Below are 25276 nucleotides of genomic sequence, written 5' to 3' on the forward strand. Positions count from 1 at the left end.
ATCACACTATGCTACCTCTCCAGCCTTCTGCTCCACATAAGTAGGATCTGGCTTCAGGACATGGAGATTTTGAAGAAATCTGTTCCTACCTGAATCTCTCCTTGGTGCTGTTTTAAATAGTCCCATGTTTCCCACCCCTATAGGCTTCAGGAAGTGAACTTGGCTTGGGGTTTCTCAGCTTAACAGCTGGCATGTCTAGCAAAGATGCTGCTGACTGATGAGGAGAGTGGAGGGGCCTCCCGATGTCACAGATGCAGTTGCAAAGAAGTCATTTCTCTGGCTCCTGCTTCATGGTAGGAGTAATGGCCTGCAGCATCCTGCAGGCTTGAAGTGAAAGATATCATTGGAAATCCGCCCTTAGGAAATTCACACTTGAATGCACCCCTCAGTGAAAGAGATCTGGGGTGTTTTGCTGTTAAAATTGATGAACTCCTAAGGACTCACATTTTGTATAATTTAGAGAGTTACCTATAAAATTGTTCTGAATAGTATTCTAAAAAATGACTGAGACATATATATACAGTCTTTGTTTTACTGATTGTGAAAGAAAAGAAACACACGATTGTTCTCCTAAAAAAAGGCAATTTTCATTACACTTTGTACGTGTGACAATTGGGTTTGTTTCAGTTTTCATTTATTGACTGCTAATGTTATAATGTATTAAATTGTTCAATCCTCCCACCAGCCCTCTGAGGTAGTACTATTCTATTCACTTTTAACGTATGAGGAAACTGAAGCACACAGAGGTTGAGTAACTTGTACAAGGTCACATAGCTGGAATAGGTAGAATCAAGATTTTAGACTTATCTTGGATACTCTGGCTCCAGAGGGCTCTTGGGCAAGACACTATTGCTGCCTCTTTGTAAAGTTATCTTCTTATAAAGGGGTATTCTTTCATTAGGCATGAAGATTACACTCTTTTTTAAAACCCAAAATTATACCTTCCTTAAATTTTCTAGGAGGTATAGTCATCTGTTCTAAAAGTGTCCGTAACAAAATGTTTATACCTCTACTAGGACATTTATTTTATTTTATTTTGTCTTTACAAGTCTGTCTCCCTCATTAGATTGTACACTCTAGAGCAAAACAATATCTGGTCTAAAATATAGTAGGTATGCAATAAAAATCTGATAAAGAAATAAAAGCTGATATTATACTGATAGCAGTTGCCATTGGTACTGCACCTTTATCCCCTCAGCCCACCCTGGAGGTCATCTGCAGACATTTCTTCTCTGTGCTGAAAGTTTCCTGAGTCTCTCTACCTGAAGACATTCTCTAGCTGCTGGGAAATGCCTGGCTAATGTGGAGTTGCCAGGGAATTAACTCCTGGGAGCAACCTGAAACCAATGAATGATTGGGTTTGGTGGATAGATGACCTGGCTTCCTTGCTCCTTGTGGAACAATTCTGAGGTGTGTTCTACAAGGTCTTGAAGCACCCCCAGCAGGACTGAGCCTGGTTGCCCACAGCAGTTGCCTGTTCATTAACAAACTCTTTCTTGGCTTCTCTTCCTTCCTGGTCTCAGTACTCCATTCCCTCAGAGCTGTAAGGAACCAAATTGTGCCAACAACCTAAATGAGCCCAGAAGCAGATTCTTCCCCAGTAGAGCCTCTGATGAGAAGGCAGTAGGGAATTCAGCCCAGCTAACACCTTGATTTCAGCCTTGCAAGACCTGAGCAGAGGACCAATGGAAAGGCTCCTGACCCATGGAAACTGAAAACATTAACAGGTTCCTGACCCATGGAAACTGAAAACATTAACAAGTGTGTGTTGTTTTAAGTTCAAGTTTATGGTATTTTGTTATGTAGCAATAGAAAACTAATACAGGTTTTGGTGTCTAGAAGTGGAGTACTGCTGTAACAAATACCTAAAAACATATGTGTTAATTTGCTCATGCTTCCATAACAAGATACCACAGACTGGGTGGTATATTTTGGGTGTAATCTCCTTATGAATGTGGGCAGGACATGTGACTTGCTTCTAACAATATAATATGGCAAAGGTGACAGGCTGTCACTTCCATAGTTGTGTTATATGGCAAAGGTCATGGGATGTTCAGTCCCACGGTTACCTTACATTACTTCTGGAATATCACTTCTGCGATTATGTTACTATATATGCATAAATTCCAAGCAGACTTGCTCTCATTTTCCTGCTGGTCATGAGTTCTAAAGCTGAAAGAAAAAAAAAGAATTCTGCCAACAACCTAAATAAGCTTGGAAGTAGATTCTTCCCCAGCTGAGCCTCCAGATGAGAATGTAGCCCATGAAATCCAGTTAAGCCATGACTAGACTCTGAACTTGTAGAAACTGTGATAAGTGTGTTTTTAAGCCATGAAGTTTGTGGTAATTTGTCATGCAGCAATACGAAACTAATAGAAAGACTCTCAATAGGTGATGGATTGAGTGATGAAGGCAAATTTCTAGATCTGCACCATCTTGGGCACAGTCTTTTTTGTAAACCCTTAACCTTAAAGGTAATGGTCATAGCAGCCAATCAATTGGATAGTGATGTGCTGCTTGGAAATGGTTGAAGTGATAGATTTATCACTAGTACCAAGTGGGCACTGTAATGCTTCTATTTAAAATCACATGACAAAACAATAAAAACTTTAGAACTTGACAGTTCTACCTGAAAAGCCTAAAACTGCCATCTTAGCGTCCCACTTTCTATAAGATGCTAAATGAGAGATAAAATTAGATCTTTCAAGTTCCGAGCATAAGTGGGAGTCACAGAGAGCCACATTCTTTTTTCTTTTGATTTAAAAGGATTATTTTCAGTTAGGTCACCACTGTTGGGAAAGAAGGGCTGGGGCAAATAAGGTGTTCCTCAAAATATCATTTCACTTTATATGGAATTTTCCAGATGTCACAGTATAACAATCCTCATTTGATGAGTTCAGAGCAAGCCTCTCTATGGGGAACCCACAGAGGTCTAGAGAGACACTTGTAATCTGGGGGCTTGATGTTTGCCCTCAAGTACAATTAGCTCGGGGAGTGGAGAGGCCATAGTGGGGGGAGAGTGAACAGCACACATTTGAAGGTTTATTCATTTGTTTTTAGGTGTACACCTTCATTGACATTTCTTGTTTAAATAATCTGCCTAATTCACTTGAGAAGACTGTGTGGATTACATGCAAAATGAGAGACTCTGCAAAGGGATCTGAGTACTCTACACCTAGAAAATAAATTCATACAGCAGTAATTATAGGAAATCACAGGTAGGTATTTAAAATGATATCCTTGTCAGATTCTCAAGTAAGTGAGAGATCTTGGGCTAAATCTGGGCTTTTTTAAATGCTTAAATCAGAAGCATTCCTTGCCAATTGATTGGATAGAAGAAATATCTGTCATTAACATGCTTTGTAACCTTGGGGGAAAAAAAATCACTGTGCCTACCTGAGCCTCCATTGTGTCATCTGTTTGATGAAAAGGCAGGGCAAGGAAATAAGCAAGCATTTTTTTTTTCCTTTTTGTCTTTTTACAAGCATTTTACTTTCTGACTTAGCATAATTTATGTGTGTAACACTTTTTCATGGCTAAGCATACCCTTATTATTAGGAGGCATGGTGGTGTAGTGACTACAAGCATGGGCTTTTGGAGTTGTATAGGTTTGGGGTTTGAATACTGGGCCTTTCCAATTACTAGCTACGGGAACTTCAACAAATTCTCTAACCTTTCTAAGCCTTGCTTTCCTTGCCTAAAAGATAGAGTGAATATCACCCACTTGAAAAGGTTGACATGGAGGCTAGGTGAGACAGTATAGCAGTCAGTTATCCAATAATGCTGCCTAACAAACTACCCCACAAGTCATACAATGAGGATGGGACTAGGGTAGCTCTGCTTCAAGTTGCAGAAATACAGTAGTCTGGGGTGATTCTGCTCTATGTGCCACTCACTCTTCTGTAATCACTGAGCTATCCAAGGCTCTTTTTATAATGATGTTCATATAACGATGGCAAAACACAAAAGAAAGTCTTAGCTGTTCATTACAAACCTTTGCTTCCATAACCCCACTGGCCATGCAAGTCACATGGCCAAGTCCAAATTCAAGAGGTGGAGAAGTACTCAACCCTTAATGAGGCTGTGGTGAGAAGAATGAAGGACTGAGTTTAATAACTCGGTCTACCAGAGATGGCACATGTGAAGCACCTGTGGAACAAGGCATCTGGTACACGGGGCCATGATCGATCATTGACATCTCTGTGATTTTTTTTGACAACCTCCTCCAGGCCAATTCATCTTTCTTGTGCTACTTGAAGCAAACTAAAAAAAAAAAATCTCCTGCTTGAAGATACCATCACCCCTTACCTGTCTGATATTAAAATATAAGTTTCTCTCCTTGGAATTATGATTGCCTTTTTCCTATCATCCTCCTATTAAAAGCAAACACTTCAGGAGAGGTATGCAAAATAATCATTGGTCCTTTAGGAAAGAGGGGCACAGGAGGAAGAAAGAAAGTGTATGAGGAGACCAAATGCATCTGGATCTCTGATAGTAGAACTGGGTTCAACTTATTTAAAAATTGGGTGAATTTGGACAAATCAATTAACTATGCTGAATCATGGTTTCTTTATCTATATAACTGGGTTAAAGCTATTCATTAGCTGTCATAAAAATGCCACAAAATCATGAATATTAGACATTTATTACTCTGTAAAATACTATTTCTTGTTAAATAACCATAGCTCAATTTTGGGCAGTCCTGTTTCCTAGGACATTTCAACAAAAACTGCAGATTAACATAGACTTGATGCCTGATTTGCCCTCACACCAGCTTTGGCTCTGGGAGTACAGTTGGGGCAAATCAATCAAGTTGAGGTAGTCCCAGCACCCCTGCATCTATTCTGTCACTATGTGGGGTCTGATCTGTCACTTTCTCCCTGGAGCTAAAGTAGACCACAGTCCCTGCAGGAAGGCTGGGGAAGGTGTTTTAGAACATCCGAAATAGACCTAACCATCAGTTAGTCATAAATAACTTTCCAATATTACCTGTTTCAGATAATTGCTTTAAGATGGTACATTCTTTTTATGTTTATCTTGGTCTTGAGGGTGACAGGAGATGCTCAACCCTTGAGAGGGAGTAATTCAGAGCATCATTCATGTGGTCTCAGTGGTCCAATTTTAATTGGGACCCTGGGAGCTGTCTTCCAAATGCCGGGATCATGGGGTATGAAATTCCAGTTATATTTTACTGGTTCCAGTGAGCTTCAGGTGTGGAATCATCCATTCGGGATTACAGAACTGTGACCCTGGGTGCCAGGATGAGCCCGCCAGGAGGCCTGGAGAAGGGGGATGGTTAATATATTGCCCTGCTCAAAATGGAAGAAGGGGTGGGTACCTGCAAGGGTAACTTTCCTGGGGTGATACCCTCTTCTCTGAAAACATCAGCCTTTGATTTTGGAAGTAGTAACCAGGCCACCTGAGCTTAAGTTTGCTCAGACTTTGAGAGGAAATGTTAAGGTACCTTAAATAAAACACTGCAAAACAATGAAATAAAAGAAGATGGGACTTCTTTTGAAGTTGATGTCAATTTTTACTTGTAAATGTGTGTTGGAGGGGGTGGGGAGTAGACATATGGGGGCTGAGATGATATGCTGTCACAATGCACATCAAATACTAACCTTACTGATGCAATGAAAAACTACTTTTCAGAAGTTTCTCAATCTGGTGGAATCATAGAAATGAAGATATATAAATCTGTCTTTGGCTTTGGTTTTCTCCTCTTCTTTTGAAACAAAATTACTTTGCCCAAATGTTCTGAATTTAGGCAAATGAGAGAATTTGGGGCCAGAGTGATGGGTTTTCTTGCACATTCTCTGTAATAGTGGGATGGTTGAAAAGGCACATTGAAATTGGATGGAGAGACTTCAGAAAGTAATAGGCACCAAGAGAGTTGTGAGAGTCCAAGTCTGTTGCCCTCACTGGTTTTGCAAGTGTAGAAATATCAGAGGTAATTTTAGCAAAGGACTAACAATCTGTCTTCCCAGTGAGAGCCTTGGTTCTGATCAACTCAACGAACACAGCTGCAGTTCTTTTGAAATGGTATTTTTGACTAGAGTTTTTAAAATAAAGGTAATCTGATCAATAAGTTTCATTTCATAATTACATTTTGCTTTTCAATGACATTAGCTATCCAAAACATATACATTATTTCTTTTATAAGAAGGTTTGTGTTTTTCTTAAATGTCTTTTGACACTCACACAGTTGGAAGGACCCTTGCATCCCAACTATTCACATCTATTTAACTAATACACCCCTCAAACCTGCAGGATTACATGTCAGATCAATATGGTTGGTACACTCCAAATTGGATCTGACCTTTAAATGAATAAATTAATTTCATAATAGAACAATTTCTTCATCTGAGACCTGTGTCCTTCATGCACAGAAGTTTAGCAAATAGCAAACTTCTGACTGTGGCTTCTCCAAGCCACCACACCATCCAACTCCCACTTGCCCATGTGACCACACCTCCCTTCTCCCCAGCACACTGTGCTCTAGCCACCCAAGTCATCTGTTTTTCCTTTAAACTCCCCAAGATTGTCCCTACCACAGGGTCTTTGAAGTAGGTCTTCCTTCTACCTGTGAATATATCCCCCTCACGGGCCCTCTCCTGGCTCCATTGTTACCTCCATAAAAGTGCCCTGATGATCTCCCAGATGGACACTTAGAAACAGAAAGAGGAAGCCCAGGTGGGTGAATATTGGGGCATTAAATTTCATGTTGTAAGAAAGATGCTTCTATGCTCAACATTATATTTTAGTAGAAACAGATTTTAAAAAACAGTGGGAGCTCAAACCACACTAACTTAAGAGGATAGGAAAATCGTGAGGAATCCAATCCATGAGCTTGGAGAGGAGACCTGGTGGAAAACACCAGTGTGAAAATAAGAGGACCGAGGCCACTCAGCCCAGGTGAAGGGTAGTGTGAGGCTTTCATGGTACAGGCCATAAACAGGCATGGGAGCTAGAAAAGTCATGATGGGGCAGCCCTTGCTCTCAGAGTTACTGGGAGATCCATTCAGCTAAGAGCATGACAGAGATCTAAGACACAGTTTGAATTCCTCGATGACAATGCTCAGAAGGTACAGGAGGTGCCAAAAGAAATAGCCCCTCTAGACTTAATTCTCGCCAACAAGGAATAGCACATCAGTGATGTGAACATGGTGTGAAACCTTGGGAGAGTCTGTTACCTTGGGTTAGAGGGAAATAATGCTAGAAAATGTCAGAGAGTTGCCCTGTACTTTAGGAAAGATTTAAAAAAAAATTCAAGAAAGGGAGAACCCCATGGAAATAAGACTAAGAAAGATGATGAAGCTCTAAAAACTTAAATTCTGAATGCAAAATTATGAATCATGAAAAGGGAGAAAGGTAGAGAGTTATAGAGTAATCAAGGTAGAGTCGCTCTTCAATGAGCTTTCCGCATGAACTATGATGAGAAGGAAAATGAAACTGGTCTTCAGGAGCACTGTGCCCAGACTTGAAGATTTACTTCTCTTGACTTTACCCATTTTTGTGAATGGGATAGTTTTTAATATAAAGGTCAAGGGAAGAAGATTTAAAAAAAGGAAGAGATAGGGCTGGCCAGTTAGGTCATTTGGTCAGAATGTGGTGCTGATGACACCAAGGTCCAGGGTTCGATCCCTGTACTGGTCAGCCACTAGGAAAAAAAAAAAAAGAAGAGACAGAAACTCAGCTTTGGAAGACGATAAAATAACTAAAATAACAACATGACAAAGATGAAGGAAATCAAGTCAGACCCAGTTTTGCTTTGATATTCTCTGACTCTTCAAACTTGAAAGGATTGAAAGAAGACTTAGAAAACTAAATTAGAAAAGGGATAGAGAGTGGGGATGTACATTTAAATGACTTCAAAACTCCTGGTTTAGTGAAATTATATTCTGTGAATGGGTATTATATTCAATCATCTTTGAGAAAGTTGTACAGACTAGAAGATTACTAGCCAACTGGAAAAGACAAAAGTCTATTTCCATTAAAAAAAAAAAAAGAACAAAACAATCAAAAGAGTGAGCAGTGTGTGAAGAGTAAGTTATAAATTTGATGTGAGCCCCCAAACAGCGATTCTCAAACTTTTGGTCTCAGCAACCTCTTAAAATTTTCGAGCACCTGAAAGTCTTTGGTTTATGTTATGTCTATCAATATTTACTGTGTTAGATATCAAAACTGAAGAACTTTCAAACATAAAAATATAAAGCACATGATCCATTAGGCATCAACCAGTGACATTTTCCCATGTTATGTAGCTTCTGGAAAACTCCACTGTACATGCGGGAGAGAACGAGAGTGAAAAAGACAATTGATACCCCAGAATTATTAAGAAAATAGTTTTGATCTTGCAGACTCCCTGAAAGAATCTGAGGGGCCCTCAGAGGTTCCAGACTACACTTTGAGAACTGTTGCAAAAACACTTCTCATCAATGGCCTAAGGAGACATAAACAGAGATCTTCATCACAATATTATCTCTAATAGCAAACATTTGACAATATCCTTTAGTTGAGAAATGGATAAATTCTAAAAGAGACTATAGAAAAATTTTTAAATAAACTCATTTTCTATATATCAGTATGAATTTAACTCAAATGATGTTAAGTAAAAAAAAAAAAGATGTTAAAGAATACTACATACCTACATATGACATGACCTTATTTATAAAATTTAAAAATGTCAAATAATACTATTGAATATTATTTCTATGATCCTACTTGAAAATTAAAAACAAATCTGAAGCAAATATTAAGATGTGCTAAGTATTCACTTTAGGTAGAAGCTACAAAGGCTTTTAAATATTATCCTTGGTATTTTTTTTTAGCATTTTTCAAATGATTTCTTTCTAGGCTGTTACAAAGGGAAAAGATGATCATTATGCCCCAGCTTCAGTCCACCTAGAACAGTGGTCCTTAATGTATGTCCCCCCACTTAGCAGCAGCATCAGCAGCATGTGAGAACTTGTTAGAAATGCAAATTATTGGGCTGCTCCAGACTTGCTGAATCAGAATCTCTAGGATGGGGTCCAAGAATCTGAGTTATAACAAGCTCCCCAGGAGATTCTGATGAAAGTCCAAGTTTGAGAACCACCAGGCAAGAAAAAACAAACATGACATTCAACCTGCCCTTTATATAACACATCTAATTAAGCAGGAATTTTGGTAATACCCCTTATGATGTTCTTGTGGACAAAATGATGTTAGATATAAAGTGGAGTTTCTCAAAGAAATTTGCCAAATGTTTTAGAAGTATCTTCCCCCGTTTGAGTGTTCGGGTTACCTTGGTTAGCCTACAATCCTTTCGCTTGGGCATATAAACTTTCAATTTTGACACAAGTCCAAGTTAACTTGTGGCTTCTGGTTAAATTTCTGATATTTTGGAAATCTTGGCCAGGTAAATGCCTGTTGATTGCACCTTATGTGGATAAATTCCTTTATAACTACTTAAATCAATGCCTTCAAAATGTGGTGCCCAGGATCACATCAGTAGCACCTGGAAACTTATTAGAAATGCAAATTCTTGGGCCCCATCTCAGTTCTACTGATCAGAAACTCAGGATAGAGCCCAGCAGTCTGTGTTTTATCAAGCCTGGCAGTGATTCTGATCCACTGGATAGTCTGAGAAACACTGACATAAGTAAGTCTACACAGGTGATGCGTGCTGGTAAGCATGAGGTACATTACGTAAGTGTGAGGTTCTGACTAGGACCAGCTACATCCCAACCGATCAGAGAAGAGTGTTGGTTGCAACAGCAGATGTCCACTCAGAGCTAGCCTGTCTGAGGCTTGCTGATAAATAATGAAGGACCAGCACTTTGCCACAACATACGTGGTGATTCATTTCTTCCACTGACTGTTCTTACATCATAATCTCTTTTCACATTTTTCTTTACCCACTTTAAAGGACAATTTGACAAAATTAGAATTGTCAGTTCTATTTAATCTAAATAATTTTGCCAAAAAGGCATTAAACCTGCAAAACTCTACCTATCCAGTTCTTTCTGTCAATTCATTCATAGCTTTTTATTTCAAGGACTGTTCTGACTTCTGAGATACATTCTGCATGATTTATAATACACCATTCTCAAGTTACTTTGAAGATTTTTCCAGAGAAGACATTTCCAAAAAATGGGATTATCCAAACCACATGGCATACTATGGCCCCTTAAGCCTTTTAACTTTACTTATTCTTAGAGGTTGGTAGAATCAAAAGGATTCCTTTTGACCACTAATATTGTCCACCCACCATCTGCCAACGGTGATAATTGCACTCATAGTATTTGCAGAAAGACAGGATCACTCTGAAGAAGTTTAGTGAGAGTATGAGGTATTGTTTTTAAGTGTCATTCAGTTGAATCTCATGTTGTCTTTCCTTGTCTGTTTATATTTTATATTTATTATATATATATATATATTTTTTTTTTTCTCTATGGCAAAATTGTGCCTGACGTCCCCCTTGCAGAAATCCAGGGCTGTTACACTTGAGGTGTATTTTCTAGTCTTCACCCAGTTAGCATTTAAATATCTATAACAAACATTTTCATTACGTACAGGCTGAATGGAATAAAAGAATCACAGGGCTCAGGAACTCAGCAGTTAGGAAATCTTGTTCCAGCTCTCAGTGGGACTAATAAACTCTGTCAGACAGGAAAGGATAACAAGCCAGCCCACGCAGGAGATGGAAGAAATGAGGTAGACAGTCCTCCTAAATCCTACATCCACTGAGCATGGTGAATTACCACTAAGATGGGAATGTCTTTCCTCTCTGCTAGACAGGATCTGCTAGGACCCAGGCAAGTGAAAACCACGGTGCTATAAATGATACTCTCTCCATTCCTGATAACGAACAAACTCTCCAACAAGACAGCACATGTCTTGGGTTTGTAGCTAGGATGTTTCTCTAAGACTCTGCCTCCTTCTAGAATGATCCTTATCCAATAATGATCATAATAATATAACTCCACGATAAGAAAATAAGCCTTAGTTTCACTTGAGTATCTTTCCTTCACTGTGATGATCAACAGCAGAGGACTTTTCTGGGCACACTACCTATTCAATTTTGGGGGTTTTGTAAAAACTTGGGATATGAGAAAAATAATTAAACTTAAAATCAAATTCTTTTCGATCCCAAATATTTTTAGATATGGCCCACTGTATTATTTGATCATTAATGAAGCATTGGCCTTCTCTTAGGGAGAAAATTATGCTCAATAGTAGGATATTGCCCAGTATTAACTAGTAGAGTTGGTTAATTGGTCAGTTGATATTAAGTATCAATCAATACTTGTTTGAAATGGGAGAGTCCCTCTAACTCTAAAAATCGATCTTCTCAAATATCCACATTTTGTGTAGTTAACATTTTAGCTGGTCCAAAAAGTTTCAAAATCCTACCAAAAAATCAAGCTCATAATATGCAGGATTATCAGACTCTGTAAGGATCTTTGGGCAGAACAGAGTCATATGTTCCATACCAGAACAGAATGACCAAGACTATGCATAAATGATGGAATCACAATTTTAATTTAGTCAGACCAAGTGATATTTTACAAGCATTTCCCATAATTTATCAGCTATGCTTCTTCTTTGCATCTTTTAAAAAATATATCCAGCTTTTGTACCCCATAAATATGTAAGATCAATATATTTCAATTAAAAAATAAATTTCCTTAAAAATATATCCAGTTTTGCTTTGCATATTATTTAGACACAATTCATGCAATATTCATGCTAACACAGAATAAAGTACTCTTGTAGCACAGATGTCTCCTAATATACTGAGCAAGAGAAGAATCTGAACTTCATGCTTTAACTGGATTACAAAACTTTGGAATGATCTATTGGATAACATGTTAATAAACTTTGACAATGTTTAACTCCCACAGAGAGCTTTTGGGCAGTTGCCTGATAGTTTGTTAAATTCTTTTCATTCTGAAGTGCAAAAGGAAACTGTAATGCCTGGATTTTCTTGGTAGTGACTTGGCATATCTGAAATTTATTTGGTCTGCTTTCTGCTTTAATGCAATTATTTTCACGAACATTCTTTGCCAAAATACCAGCCTTTTGTTTAAGGTAAATTATATCCTATTCTAGGACTCAAATTATTTGCTTTTACTTGAACTAGCTCTCCTTCAGGCTATGAAGACAAATTTGAAGATATGTATGTATACTTACATATAGATTTGATTATATAGAAAATATGTATATATATTTATAAATATATTATTGTTAAAATCTGTTAGTACTACATTTTATATAAAAGAAAAGTTTAATTATTTTGAGAGAAAGTGGAAAATAACAAAAGATTGTCTAACATAACATTTGACCAGAAGCTATCGCCAATACTAACCAGAGGGGATGGATAATGTTCTTCCTATAAAGACTAGAAAACACCATTTAAAGTTGAAAAAAAAATTTCCTATTTTGTGATTGTATTTGATGTGTCTGATTTTTAAGATATCTCACATCTGAAAGCTGAGATTCCTATTCATATGCTACAATTTACAGAAAGTGAAGAACATTATATAATCATTGAAGAATAATTGTGGATAGTTTGTGGATGTTTAAAGAAGACACATGGTTTAGGCATTTTATAGCTTGCTTATAAAGATGGTGCATGCATCAGATAAGAACGTGCTTCTTAAGCCAACCTAGAGATGGAATCCTCACCATACCTTCATGGGAGCCAGCTGAATGGGAGTGATGCACGAAGGGTCGACCATGGGTTTCGGTCTGTTGGCCGTATCTGCCAACAGGCTGTGCCACTGCTGGGGCAGGCCAGTAAATTTCTGCTCTTGAGGATCAAACCCAGTATGAACCCTGTGTTCAAAGTTGGATGGGCCAGATATTTCAATCTTTTTCTTTTTCTTTCCAAACATGATGTAAAAACCTGGGAAATGTAAACAAAAAATAGGCAACTATTTACATCTTGCCAGCAAAAGACCAAAAGAAAGCAATTGTTAATGCATACACAGTTACATCTTTTCAGTTATTCCTCTAGATACCAGCAGCAAAAGATTAAAGTTGGATTTTCAGGGTGTCTAGGTTAGATAATTTCATTTAAAATTTTTTGTTCTCTCCTGGAACTTGCAGTGTGGAATGTAGTTCTCTGCCCCACTGATTTTTTTTTTTTTTTTTTTGGTGGATGACTGGTGTGGGATCCGAACCCTTGACTTTGATGTTACAACCCATTGACTTTGGACTTGGCTATGTGATCTGCTTTGACCAATGGACTGTGAATGGAAGACAGCAAGCCACTTCTCTCAGATAGGTGATGCTTCCTTAGCTTAGGTCTTGGAAGGAGAAATGCATGAATTAGACACAAACCCAACCTCCAGTCTGAAGCCAAGACCAGACAAGCCCAGCTGAGCCATAGCTGAGCTACAGCCGACTCACAAGTGAGAAATAAATGTTTGTAATTAAGCCACTGGAATTTTGGACTTGTTTGTTATGAGGTATTATCAAATTAAAGCTGACCAGTGCTCGGGGAGAATCATCTCAAATTTTGGTATGCACTTAAAATTCAAAACATTTGTGAGGAAAAATAAAATATGTGTATAAATAAAACATGGATTAATAATGTTCACCACATAAAGTTACTAGTATTAAGCAAGTAAACATCTGTAAAGCACTTAGAAAAGCATCTGGCAGAAAGTAAGTACAGCAAATATTAACTGTACCTCTGGACAAGTATATAAGAAACTTGACTGACACTTCCTCCTAAGAAGGGAACCTGGGGGACAAGGCAGGAAGGAAGACTCATTTTTTCACAGAAAACTATATTTAGAATTTTGTACACTGTAATTCATTTGTTTGATATAACATAGTTAAAATATGTCTTACCTAGTTAAAATATATCCAATGATCATAATACCTTTAGAAAATATGTAAAATAGGCAAAGTATGCTTTATGGTATTGAAAACATATAAGATAACCTGAGTTTGAATCCCAGGTAGGACATCTGTTAGCTTGACCTTGGGTAATTGCTTTTTCCTCTCTGAATCTACTCATCTGTGAACAGGACAATCACAATCACTTTGGGAGTCCTGAAAACACTATTGTAGAGATTATAAAAGATAACGTTTTGGCTTAGATGTTGTTTTGTTGGGGAAGCCTTATATCAGCCCTTAGACTGGAATAGGCAGGTCATACCTCCTACAATTCTATGCATATATCCTTAACAGCATTTATCCACTTGGAATTAATTAATTACATGTAACGGTGTGCTTGGGCTTGTGTTCCCTACTAGAATGTAAGCTCCATGAGAGAAAGAATGGGGCCAGCTTGTCCACTGCTGTTTGCCAATGCCTGGCATATATTAGGGCCCAAGAACTATGTGGTGACGGGCTAAAATCACCCAGAACAGGACATTTATTCGGTCAATAGCACATGGTATCAGGGCTCCACAGGTATTAACATCTGTCCTCCCTTCTTCCTTCTTTACCTTTCTTCATCCTCCATTAAAACTTCTGTTTCTCCTTTCAACCATTTACCCCTTCTTCCTGCTGCCTTCCAGTTTTTTTTTTTTTTTTCCTTTTTGTCTTTTTTCGTGTCCGGCAATGGATCGCAACCCTCAGTGTCGCGCCCGCACCGGACTGGGACCGGCAACGGGATTGCAACCCTCGGCGCTGCTCCCACACCTCGCTCAGCCAGTGAGCAGGAACCGGTCTGTATGTAGGATCCGAACCCTTGGCGGGAGCACCGCCGCGCTCTCAAGCGGCGCACTGTAGCAGTGCGCCACCGGGCCGGCCCCCAGTTTTTTTAAACTCCTATTCCATCTTCTATCTAGATTAATAGTCTCTCAACAGTGATCAGATTATTCACAGACTTAACCCCCCTAGACTCCACCAAAACCCATCCCATTCATCATGGTTGTTACGTCAGACTATAGTAATTTGGAAAACTAATGAAAAGAAATAAAGGAAAATTGATAAAAGATAAGGGGTCAAAATATCTTGATATATTATGTCTCCTCAAAAATATAATTTAAAAAATTCCTTAAGTACTTTACTACAATTAGGTTAATAAATACAGGTCAGCTGACCTTAAACACTTGGGCACACCTAAGCCCAAGTAGAAAGAAGTGAAGGAACTCAGGTGTGGTAGACTGTGGCAGGGATGGCCCACAATGTCCATGCCCTTAGGTAGGCCTCTCCCACATTGACTCTGGGCTTGGATATGTAATTGCTGTGGCCACTGGGACAATACAAGACATGACATGAGCAGGCAATGTACTTGCACACTGGGGCTTGCTCTCTGCTGCTCCTGGAACTTGCAGTCAGCATGAGAACAAGGCCAGGTATCTTGCTGAGGACAAGAGACCATGGAGCCCAGTCACATGTCTCCCCAGCCAACCAGGCGATCCTCAGAAGCAGAGCTGCCTAGAGGACCAGCATCTATGCACATGAGTGAGCCCCATCAAAACCAGCAGAAGAACTACCCAGCTGAGCTGGACCCACAGGTGCCGATGTACAGAATCAAGACACAAATAAATTGTTGCTTTAAACCATTATGTTTTGGAGTAAACTATTGCACAGCAAAAGCTAACTAATAGCAAAGACCTGATTATCATCCCATATTTTATGTGCTCAGATGCTCATCCTTTTTCTATTTTGTTTGCTTCAAAGATTCAAATAACAATGTCAAATAGGAGTAACTATATTAGCTGTTACACAATGGAGCACTAACTCAAAGAATTCTTGATTGTAATACTTCTATCTGGTTGTTGAAGAAAATTTTCGGTGGCAGGAAATTACACCAAATAAGTGGCTCTATAGACTGTATCTCAGTATTATTCAGTGAAAATAAAATACATATGAAAATAGAATTTGGCCATTTGTTGGCTGAGTCCACTGACATTTTAATAAACTTTAGCTACAACCATTTTTTTTTAAAACAGGATAGAAATTATTGCAGAAAAATCATTTGAAGAGAGGTTTTTTTGCATGTATTCATGCCTAAACAGGCACTGAAAATGCAAGGTCAAATATTTTTAGAAGCAGAATGGAAATGTATTACTATTCCCTTTCTGATCGTGAATTTCCCAGTGGTTTCTATGCCATTCATGTGCAAGTATAAAAAAGAAAATATCAATGAATTAATACTGTTTTTAAATAAGAGAGTTGTGGAGAGGAAACACACTAATCTACCTACACTGCATCCTGTGTTACTATGCAACTCTAATTTAAATGGTAATAAATACAGTTCTACATGTCTAGTAAGTTTGAGTTAAAGAGTTATAGAGGAAGCATCTTAAAAGGAAAATTTAAAAAAAAAAACAGTTCTAAGTCCTAAAGCAAGATCACTGTGAAGTTCACACTTGACTAAATGTAGAGACAGAATCTCCAAGATGTGCAGTGATATTCCATCAGCGTGGGCATTACTCTGTTAGCAGAGAGGAAATCTACATTCAGGTGAAAGACAGAGACAGGGTTCTCCTGCCTTTTAGCCCCATGGAGCAGAGGGACACATGCTAAAGAAGTAAAGATCTGCTTGGTAGATGATTTCTTCTCTCTGATGTATCCACACATAGTCTTTACCTGGTAGGACGCTAAATGTTCAATGCGTATGACCATCCATAATAGCCCTATGTTCAGGTTCCCAAGACCACCCCCAGGTTTGATGATTTGCTAGGAGGACACACAGGACTCAGGATATAGCCATATTCAAGGCTGTGATTTATTACAGTGAAAAGATACAAAACAAAATTAGCAAAGGGAAAAGGTACATGGGGCCAAGTCCAGAGGAAACCAGGTGCAAGCTTTCAGGGATCTTCTCCTGGAGCACTCACACAGGACATGATTAATTCCTTCAGCACGGAATTGTGATAACACACATGAAATGCTGTCTACCAGGGAAGCCCATCAGAGACTCAGCGCCTGAGTGTTTTACTCAGTACTGGTCACAAAGGCACTCTCTGCCTAGTGTGTAACAAAATTTCAGACTCCAGAAGGAAAGCAGCAGTTCAGCACAAACCATTTATACAAACAATATGGTTTAAGTACAGCAAGCCTTCTTATCAGGAAATGGTGAGAACCTTCCTAAAATTCAAGTTCCCAGATGCCAACCATGGGCTAATTTTGCAAATAAGCTTTTCTATGATATGCAGTCTCAAGCCTGCTATATTAAGTCTTTTCTGCACAGGAGGTATTATCATCATCTCCATTTTATAGAAGTGCAAATGAATACTCAGAGCTGAGGTTAGAAATTGTTAAAATTGGAAACTCAGAACCTTAGAGCAGATGCTTATAATCACTGAGCATCCTGCCCTGCACTTACCTTCTCTGTCAGATACTCCATCCTCTTCTTAGGGAACACTGTTGGTAGGGATGGTAAGCTCTAATAAGGTAAGTATAAGATTCTGGAGGTTTCTTGGGTCCTCTCATATCTCTCTAGAAAGGTCCTTTCTGAGGAAATACAAACTGTCACTGAGCAGGCAGGACTGATGGGCTGCTAACACTGCAGGGAGCCAGGCAACCCCTCATGTAGAATGAAAGAGCCTTGCTGCTCAGCACCTATGTCAACCAAGAGCATGGCATGCCTCATTCATCTCCTGAATTCCAGCAGACCTAGTTCCAGAATAGGTAGGCATCTTTCAAAATAGAAAATTTGCTACAGGTTTGAAATTTGGCATTTGAGGAATGAATGTCAACAATTTTCTGATCCCTTTGTTGTTGTGGGTAGACACCTGTAGGGTCCTTTTCTATTGTGTATGCCAATAGAAACACAGAAGTCAGTGATTTGAGTATCTAACAAAAAGGAGTTTTATTTCAGGATGTACAAGCCAGAAGCTAGGTCGGTCTCAGGACCTAAAATGCACACAAAGCATCAAGGTGACTGCCACAATGACCCCCCTGGGGTGTTGATAATGAGCACTGCCATCTTGGACCTATTGAGGAGGCACAGGGACCAAAGACCCACCTGAGCATGTGCCCATGATGCAACCAGAAAGAAGAGGTGCAGAAGGATGATGCTGGCTGGGACCCTTGACCTCTTGCTCCATAAAGGATCCTGAACAGCTTCCCCTGGGGGAGCTACCTTTCTGTAGCTACCTCTCTCATGCATAAGTCTATCTCCCTTTTTAATAAAGTGTTACTTGTTTTGCTGCTGAGTGAATTGTTCATTTCTAGGACTTTGGGACCCAAGAGCCTAATTTAGTAACGGTGGCACAGCACCTCACTAGGAACCAAAAGATACTACTTCAATTATATTTATCTTGGACTTCTAGTGTGTCAGACACTACTCTAAACCTACTAAATACTATTTGACATCACAAAGCAACAGGAGATTTAGATATGAACAATAACAAAAATACAGGTGTTAGCAAAATTACAGGTGTCAGCAAAATTACAGCACATTTAGTTAAACTTGTTATTCCATAAAATGGAATAAATATTCCAATGAGCAGAACACACGAGGTTGATTTTTTAGACAGAAAAAGTCTGAAGAAAGCAGAAACAAGGACAAAAAACAGGTCATTTCAGTTACTTTCCATGCAAGGTGGGGACAGGAAGACGGAATAACAGAAAAATAACTGACTAGTTAACATCAGGTTACTTTAGGCCATGTCTTTTATGTAGGAATTAAAGCAGAGGGAACTTCATTCTCCTATTGATTGAATATTAAAATTGGCCTGTTTGGGAAATTGGCTGTTACATCTTTCTCCTGACTTCTCAGAAGGTCGGACCACAACCTAAGTGACAAAGAACTTAGTAGGGGTGACTCCATTTTGACTTTTAGTCTTGTCTACTAGGCCTAGTGCAGGAATTTAGTCCAAAACAAAGGTCCCCAACAATTTTCGTTTAGCACAGGTCACCCTGTAAGATATAAGTTCTTTCAAAAATAAAGGATTATAATAAAGAAGCCCTTACAAAAAGAAGAAAAGAAATGTTGGGAAAAATAAAAACTGGAATAGAAAGAAAACATAATAATAATATAGTTCTTGGCTCATCAGTACACAATGAAAAAAAAATCACAAAATATAAAGACCAATTATCAATATGACCAAAAACAGTCTCCCCTAAATTCATGCCTATATTAGGAAAATAGACAAGGTGAGCAGATATAATAAAGGTAAATTCTCATCTACCACAGCAGAAAATAAAAGGGTGGAGATGTCTAAAATTGATATAACAATATACATGCATTTTGCTATACATAAAAAATTGAAAAAAAGAAGTCAAAACTAAAGAAATGTGGTGGCCTCTGGAAAACAGAACTTGGAGTCATCATGGGGTTGGTCACTAAACTAATGCATTTCTTAAACTTCTTTTATAAACCATGGATGATATATTTCTTTCTTGAATTATTTTAAAACCAATTGAAAACAAACACTTTTAAAAATTAACATACATTAGAATATATTCAAATAAAACTTAAAAAATCCAATTTGGGGGTTAATGTTCAGAAAAATAGATTGATTTACATGGCTATCAGAATAAAAAGAGGGTTACTAATCATCACTTAAAAATTCTATCTAGAGTAGCCATTCCCCAGGGATTTAAGAAGGAGCTATCTTTTGGGAAATACATCAAATGAAAACGTGGGCTTCCAAATGGCACCAGCCCATTTAGGCTCACATCTTGTCTGAGAGGTGGCAGTTCATGGAGATGAGTATTCAGTAAGATGTTTGAATCATGGATTGATTTCCAGTCTTGGGCCCTTTTACCCTTGTTTCTATTATTATACATTACTTGCTAAAGTTTTTGAGCATCAGCAAAATCTCCTTAATTCTGTGGTAGCCATATCCATTGAAAGTGACATGCAGCTTGAGAAAGAAATATCTCTGCGGAGCGTTGAATTGCATATTTTCAAATGGATGAGCCACTGGAGATATGTAAAGAAACCATGTATGACCGACAGGACACAAACGAATGATACCTCTTTCCGGTCTCTCTAGAATGTGTCTTAGCTCATAGGGCCTTAGCTTAAGGTATAAGCATGGAGGGGTGAATTTATAAGGTACATGCTTCTTGGTTTATGGAAAAAATACATACATAAGGAAGTGACTTGCAGGGAGATTTTAAAACTCCACCTGAATGCAAGCATGCTCACTGGTCCAGAAAATTGCCCTAACGCTTTTTATTCTCTGTAAGATTTGGGGCTCAAAAAGTCAGTTTTAGGACTGTATTAGTCTGTTTGTGTTGCTACAACAGAAATACCTGAGACTGGGTAATTTATAAAGAACAGAAATTTATTTGGCTTATGATTCTGGGACAGCTGCATCTGGCGCAGGCCTCAGGCTGCTTCTACTCATGGTGGAAAACAGCAGGCAGCTGGTGTGCACAAGCAGATCACATGGTGAGAGGAAGCAAGAGAGAAGGGTGGGGAGGTGCCAGCATCTTTTAAACACCAGCTCTCGTGGGAACTAATAGAGTGAGATCTCACTCACTACCCTTCCTCTCCCATGGAGAGCATTAATCCATTCATGAGGGATCTGCCCCCATTACTCCAGCACTGACTCCAACACTGTCACATTGGGGATCAGATTTCCATGAGTTCTAGAAAGATAATACATCCAAACTCTATCAAGAACTATGATTTCCATTTGCAACTTTCTTGCCCAAAGTCTGACTTGTTTTACACATATACCTGGTAATTTTTTTTTTTTAGAATCCCTGCCATTCTTTATTACTTTGTTAAGTTGGAATAATCAGTAAGAACAGTGGTATTACTTACTGAAAATATCTGTAGTTTTCAAAATGTTGACCTGCTCATAAAGGGTTTTGAATGGAATTAGTTCCATAGTAAACAAATTCACAAGGTATTAATTTTTTAGTTTATTCAACATTTTTAAAAAGGCATTTGAGGCAATGCTACGTTTAAAGAAATTATATTAAGTAAAATAAGCCAGAGAGAATAGAAAAATTATTGTATGATTCCAGTTATGGGAGGTACATAGAGTAGTAAAATTTATAGAGACAGAAAGTAGAATGGTTGTCGCCAGGAGTGGGAAGAAGTGGGGAATGGAAAGTTACTGTTTAATGGGCACAGATTCCAGTGTTGGGAAGATGAAAAGGTCCTAGAAATAGATGGTGGTGATAGTTGCTCAACAATGTGAATGTATTTAATGCCACTGACTATACACTTAAAATTCCTAAGACTGTAAATTTTACATTATGTGCATCCTTCAATTTAAGGAGACATCATGCTCCTAATCAGGATCAAGCGAGTACAGGGTTCCCATGAGAGCCATGAGGCTGTGTTGTTTCTAGCTTTTGCTTTGTGAACCGAGGACTGAATGGTCTAGATATTGCTTCCACGATAGATGAGAGCTTAAACCATCTGGTTGGAATGGGGACTTTGCTGGTTCTTCTGAGCTGCTCTTCTCTGTGCCTTGGAGAATGATTTCTATGATTGTATCACTGGAGCTTCCTTAGTTTCTAGGTGGGTTTGACCAATTAGAGGCACTTTGTGGGTGGAGAAAGAGGTCAGGTATTCATTTTCCTGGTTTTCTCTGTGCCTTGACAAAATTCTTTAATACCTATAGCTTCTACTGGGGCAGTCCCTTTTCCCTCCAGTTCTCACTGGGCTCCAGGTCCCTATAGGGCTAGGTCTGGTGAAATCATCCTGTTGTTGCTAGACCATGGGTGCTTCTATGTCCCTGAAGCGTTCTTAGAACCCAGCTCATGCATTCCAGGTAAACCCTTTTAGAGTGTGCCTTCTGTTTTCTACCAGGAGTCTGACGGGTATGATGGTATACTTGTGGGGCTCATGGTCCCCACTTACCAGGATTCACCAGCAATGACTTAGGGACTAGGGAATGTTCGCAAGAAGCCACCATCCAAAGGGGCTGAACTGTCCATTGGCCATTTAGAGACCACTGCTTCTTATGTGTTTTCCTTTATAACTCTATCTTTAATGTATTTTCATTTGTTTTTGTTGTCTTATTTTTTCCTTTGGCGTACAGCTTAATGTTTTCAAAAAAGCAAGATGGGAACTCCATGAAAGTACTTGCTTTATGAAATTATCTAAAAGAGTAAAGATAAAATAAATTTATTAAATAATTCTATTGCCTCCTTAGGCAGCCCAATTGCTCACTAATTGAGACTTGTGGTTGAAAGCACAGGACCAGATGCCCTGCATCCAAAATCCAAGTTCTGCTATACCTTCCAATTCTGCAATCTTGGGCAACCTGTTTTGCCTCCTTTTTCCTCAGTATCCTCACTTGAGAACTGGGAATAACATTAATACTCTTCATCAGTGGGTCGTTGTGAGGATTCAGTGAAGTAAGACATGAAAAGGGGCTTAACTCTGTACAGCTCATAGCAAGTACTCAATACTAGCTACCCTTTAGTATTGTGAACCAAAATTGTGTTTTTAGGGAATGGGAGTAGGAAGGACTCAGAAAGAGTGAGTTGGAACTCTACTGGAATCCAGATCCAATGAGTGGCTGAAGTGTCATTACTCAGCCTATCAGGTACATGGGCAGGGGTAGAGCAGCATTTACCTATTACAAAAGAAGCAGGTTGCAGCATTCTTCCACCTTTACCAACTCAATGACACATGGCTCTGTCCTTCATCCCCCCACAGCAGTATTTTAAGATAAATGGCATATATGGTAGTGATGGTTAAACAACAATGTGAATGTACTGAATGCCACTGAACTGTACACTTAGAAATGGTTAAAATGGTAAATTTTGTGTTATGTATATTTTACAATAATAATAATTAAATATAATGGCATGGATATTCCCTAGGAACTCTGCCCTGCCTGGGAGGATGTAGTTGGCAGACAGCCATGTTGACGATGGCGTGGGGCAGAAGATGGGCAGGGCTGGAGTCAATTTATTAGACAATCTTCTTTTCCATATGCCCCTCAACATCTCAAATGGTATTGGCCTAACAAAGTTAACCTCTAACTTTTGGCTCTGACAACTAATTAAAGGTATGTTTTCAGGCCCTACAGCTGAAGTCAGGAGTTAATGTAATTACTGGACTATTAAGGTTTCCAGACATACAGACAGCCAAAGACAGAGAGAGAACAGTATTAGGGAGCTAATCTGACTCAGTCTCCCCTCCACACTGGAATAAAGCTCCTTGGCTGAAACAGAAAAAAATAAAAGAATAGTATTAAAAATTGGTACCTTTAATGTACCTCTTAAGACTGACTCTTTTCTCATTGACTCCCTCATGAAGAAATTTTCCTTTTCTTAGCCTCAGATCTATTCTGAAGTACTTGGTAAATATAATAATGGATATTTAAGTACTTCAGCAATACCTACCTGTGTTCAGATAATTTAGGCTTAATGACTAGCCTGTCATTGGTAGAAGAAAGATGGCTGTTTCAGAAACTGTATTGCAGAGGGGATATACCAACCACACCATCCCCTTACTGAGATGTCATTGCTCATGTATGCATTTGTTAAGCCTCAGAATCAAGAATAAAAGATTCACCAGGCTTTTAGCTATACTGCCTTTAGGGAAAATATAACATGGAGTACATATTTGGGATTCAGAGGAAAATATAAGAAACTTGGGAGGGGGGGTTATAATATAATCTAAAAACAAAGTTGTTTTCTAAGAAAAACCATCTTTTTCTGTCAAAGATGTTGTAAATGACATTGTTTTCCTTCCCTGGATTCTTTTCTTGCAGTGTTTCCTGGACATGACCCATGGAAAAATCATTGTGTCCTACCAGGTGCTTCCCACTCCAGAAAAACTGCTTCAAAGCATGCTAGGTGAGTAAAAAGATCATTCTTGAACCTAGTCCCCGTTTCTACTGCACAGACTGCCATGACCCAGTTGCTCTGTGCACTGCACCTACTTTTCTGACCTGAACCCTAATCCAGCTCACGGCCTTCTCAATAGCTGTAGACCCCTTTCTTCTTCTGTGGATCTGACTCTGGCTTCCAATCTCTGCCCTATGGATGTGAACTCAACCTTCATACCTGACACCTTCTTTCTTATGTGTCTTTTTCTACTTCTGTGAATCTCTTAGATCCTTGCCTCTGATCAAGACGATCTCACCTATCTGCAGGTTCCTTCTCATCTAAGCTTTCTGATTCTGTCCTGATTCTGGAATCTGTGCCCACAGTTGGATTAAGCATAACCTAACCATTCACCTAACTTCACACTGTCTAGACCCTCAACCTTCTGGTCTCACTCAACTTCCAGCCCTGGCTTCAACTCATCCATCTCACTTTTTTGCCATCTAACACCCAGGACTGACAAAATGCACGCTTTGAGGAACACATATTTAAATACTGATCATTTTCATGTCGTTGAGAGCCGTAACATAACATTGGAATAGTAGCAAAAAGAAAATCATGGGTTTTAGAGGAGCACCAACACAGTAAGCACTCAAGAAAACTGCAGAAAAAATGTGTTAAATGTTAAAATCAAAAACTATCATTTTGCCACATTCTTACCCTTTACTATGAGCTTACATCCTCCTTATGCCAATGATCCCAAATATGTAGACACAGCCTAGACCCTCTCCTAAAATCCTGATCTATGCTTTTAAATCTCCTCTTGAATTCCTCCCACTCTTGACACTCAGCATCTCTAAAACTTAACTCATGACCTTCCAACTTGCTCTACCTGTTTTTCATTTCGTTTTGTTTTTCCTTCCTACAGATCTCTGTTCTCACATATATAGCATCACATTGCATTGAATCTCTGAAGCCAGTTCTGGGAGTCCACTTTCACTTCCCCTTCTCCACCATTTGTACATCCATTCATCACCAATTCCTGCCCATCCTGCTCCCCAAATGCCCACTACGTCTATACATCTCTCTGAATTCCCACTGTATCAGTTTCCTATTGCTGCTGTAACAAATTACACAAATCTAGCAGCTCAGACAACAAAATTTATTTTCTTACACTTCTCGAGATCAGAAGTATGACACAGGTGTCACTGGTTGAAAACCAAGACGAAAGCAGGGCAGTGTTCCTTTCTGGAGGCTATGGGGAAAATCCAAATCCTTGCTTTTTCCAGCTTCTAGAGGCCACCTGTATCCCCTGGCTCTTAGACTCTCATACCATATGGAAAGCCAGCAACATTGCATCTCTGTCTACTCTTCCCCCTTTAATATTTGCCTCTGACTCTTTTCTGCCTTACTCTTCCATTTTGAAGAACTGTGATAATATTGAACCCACCCAGAAAATCTCCCTACTTTAAGTTCAACTAGAAAAAGTAATTTCTTTGCAACCTTAATTCCCCTTTTCAATGTAACCTAACACATTCACAGGCTTCAGGGATTAGGATGTGGACATCTTGTTGGGGTTGGGGGTGCATTATTCTGCCATCCACACCCACTGTCATTACATTGT

The 25276-nt window shown here is 38.9% G+C and overlaps 1 protein-coding gene across 1 annotated transcript in view; it reads right to left on the minus strand.

Annotated features, from left to right (window-relative positions):
* PAK7 (p21 protein (Cdc42/Rac)-activated kinase 7) overlaps positions 1 to 12888 on the minus strand; it is a 114655-nt gene extending 101767 nt beyond the window's left edge. The window contains exon 1 of the mRNA XM_008588478.1: positions 12678 to 12888. Within this exon, the coding sequence (XP_008586700.1) occupies positions 12678 to 12881 (204 nt within the window). The 5' untranslated portion in view covers positions 12882 to 12888. The remainder of the gene's footprint in view (positions 1 to 12677) is intronic.
* Between the last annotated feature and the right edge of the window lie 12388 nt (positions 12889 to 25276).

The sequence above is a fragment of the Galeopterus variegatus genome, unplaced genomic scaffold (assembly GCF_000696425.1).
Source record: "Galeopterus variegatus unplaced genomic scaffold, G_variegatus-3.0.2 Scaffold4860, whole genome shotgun sequence".
Classification (NCBI taxonomy): domain Eukaryota; kingdom Metazoa; phylum Chordata; class Mammalia; order Dermoptera; family Cynocephalidae; genus Galeopterus; species Galeopterus variegatus.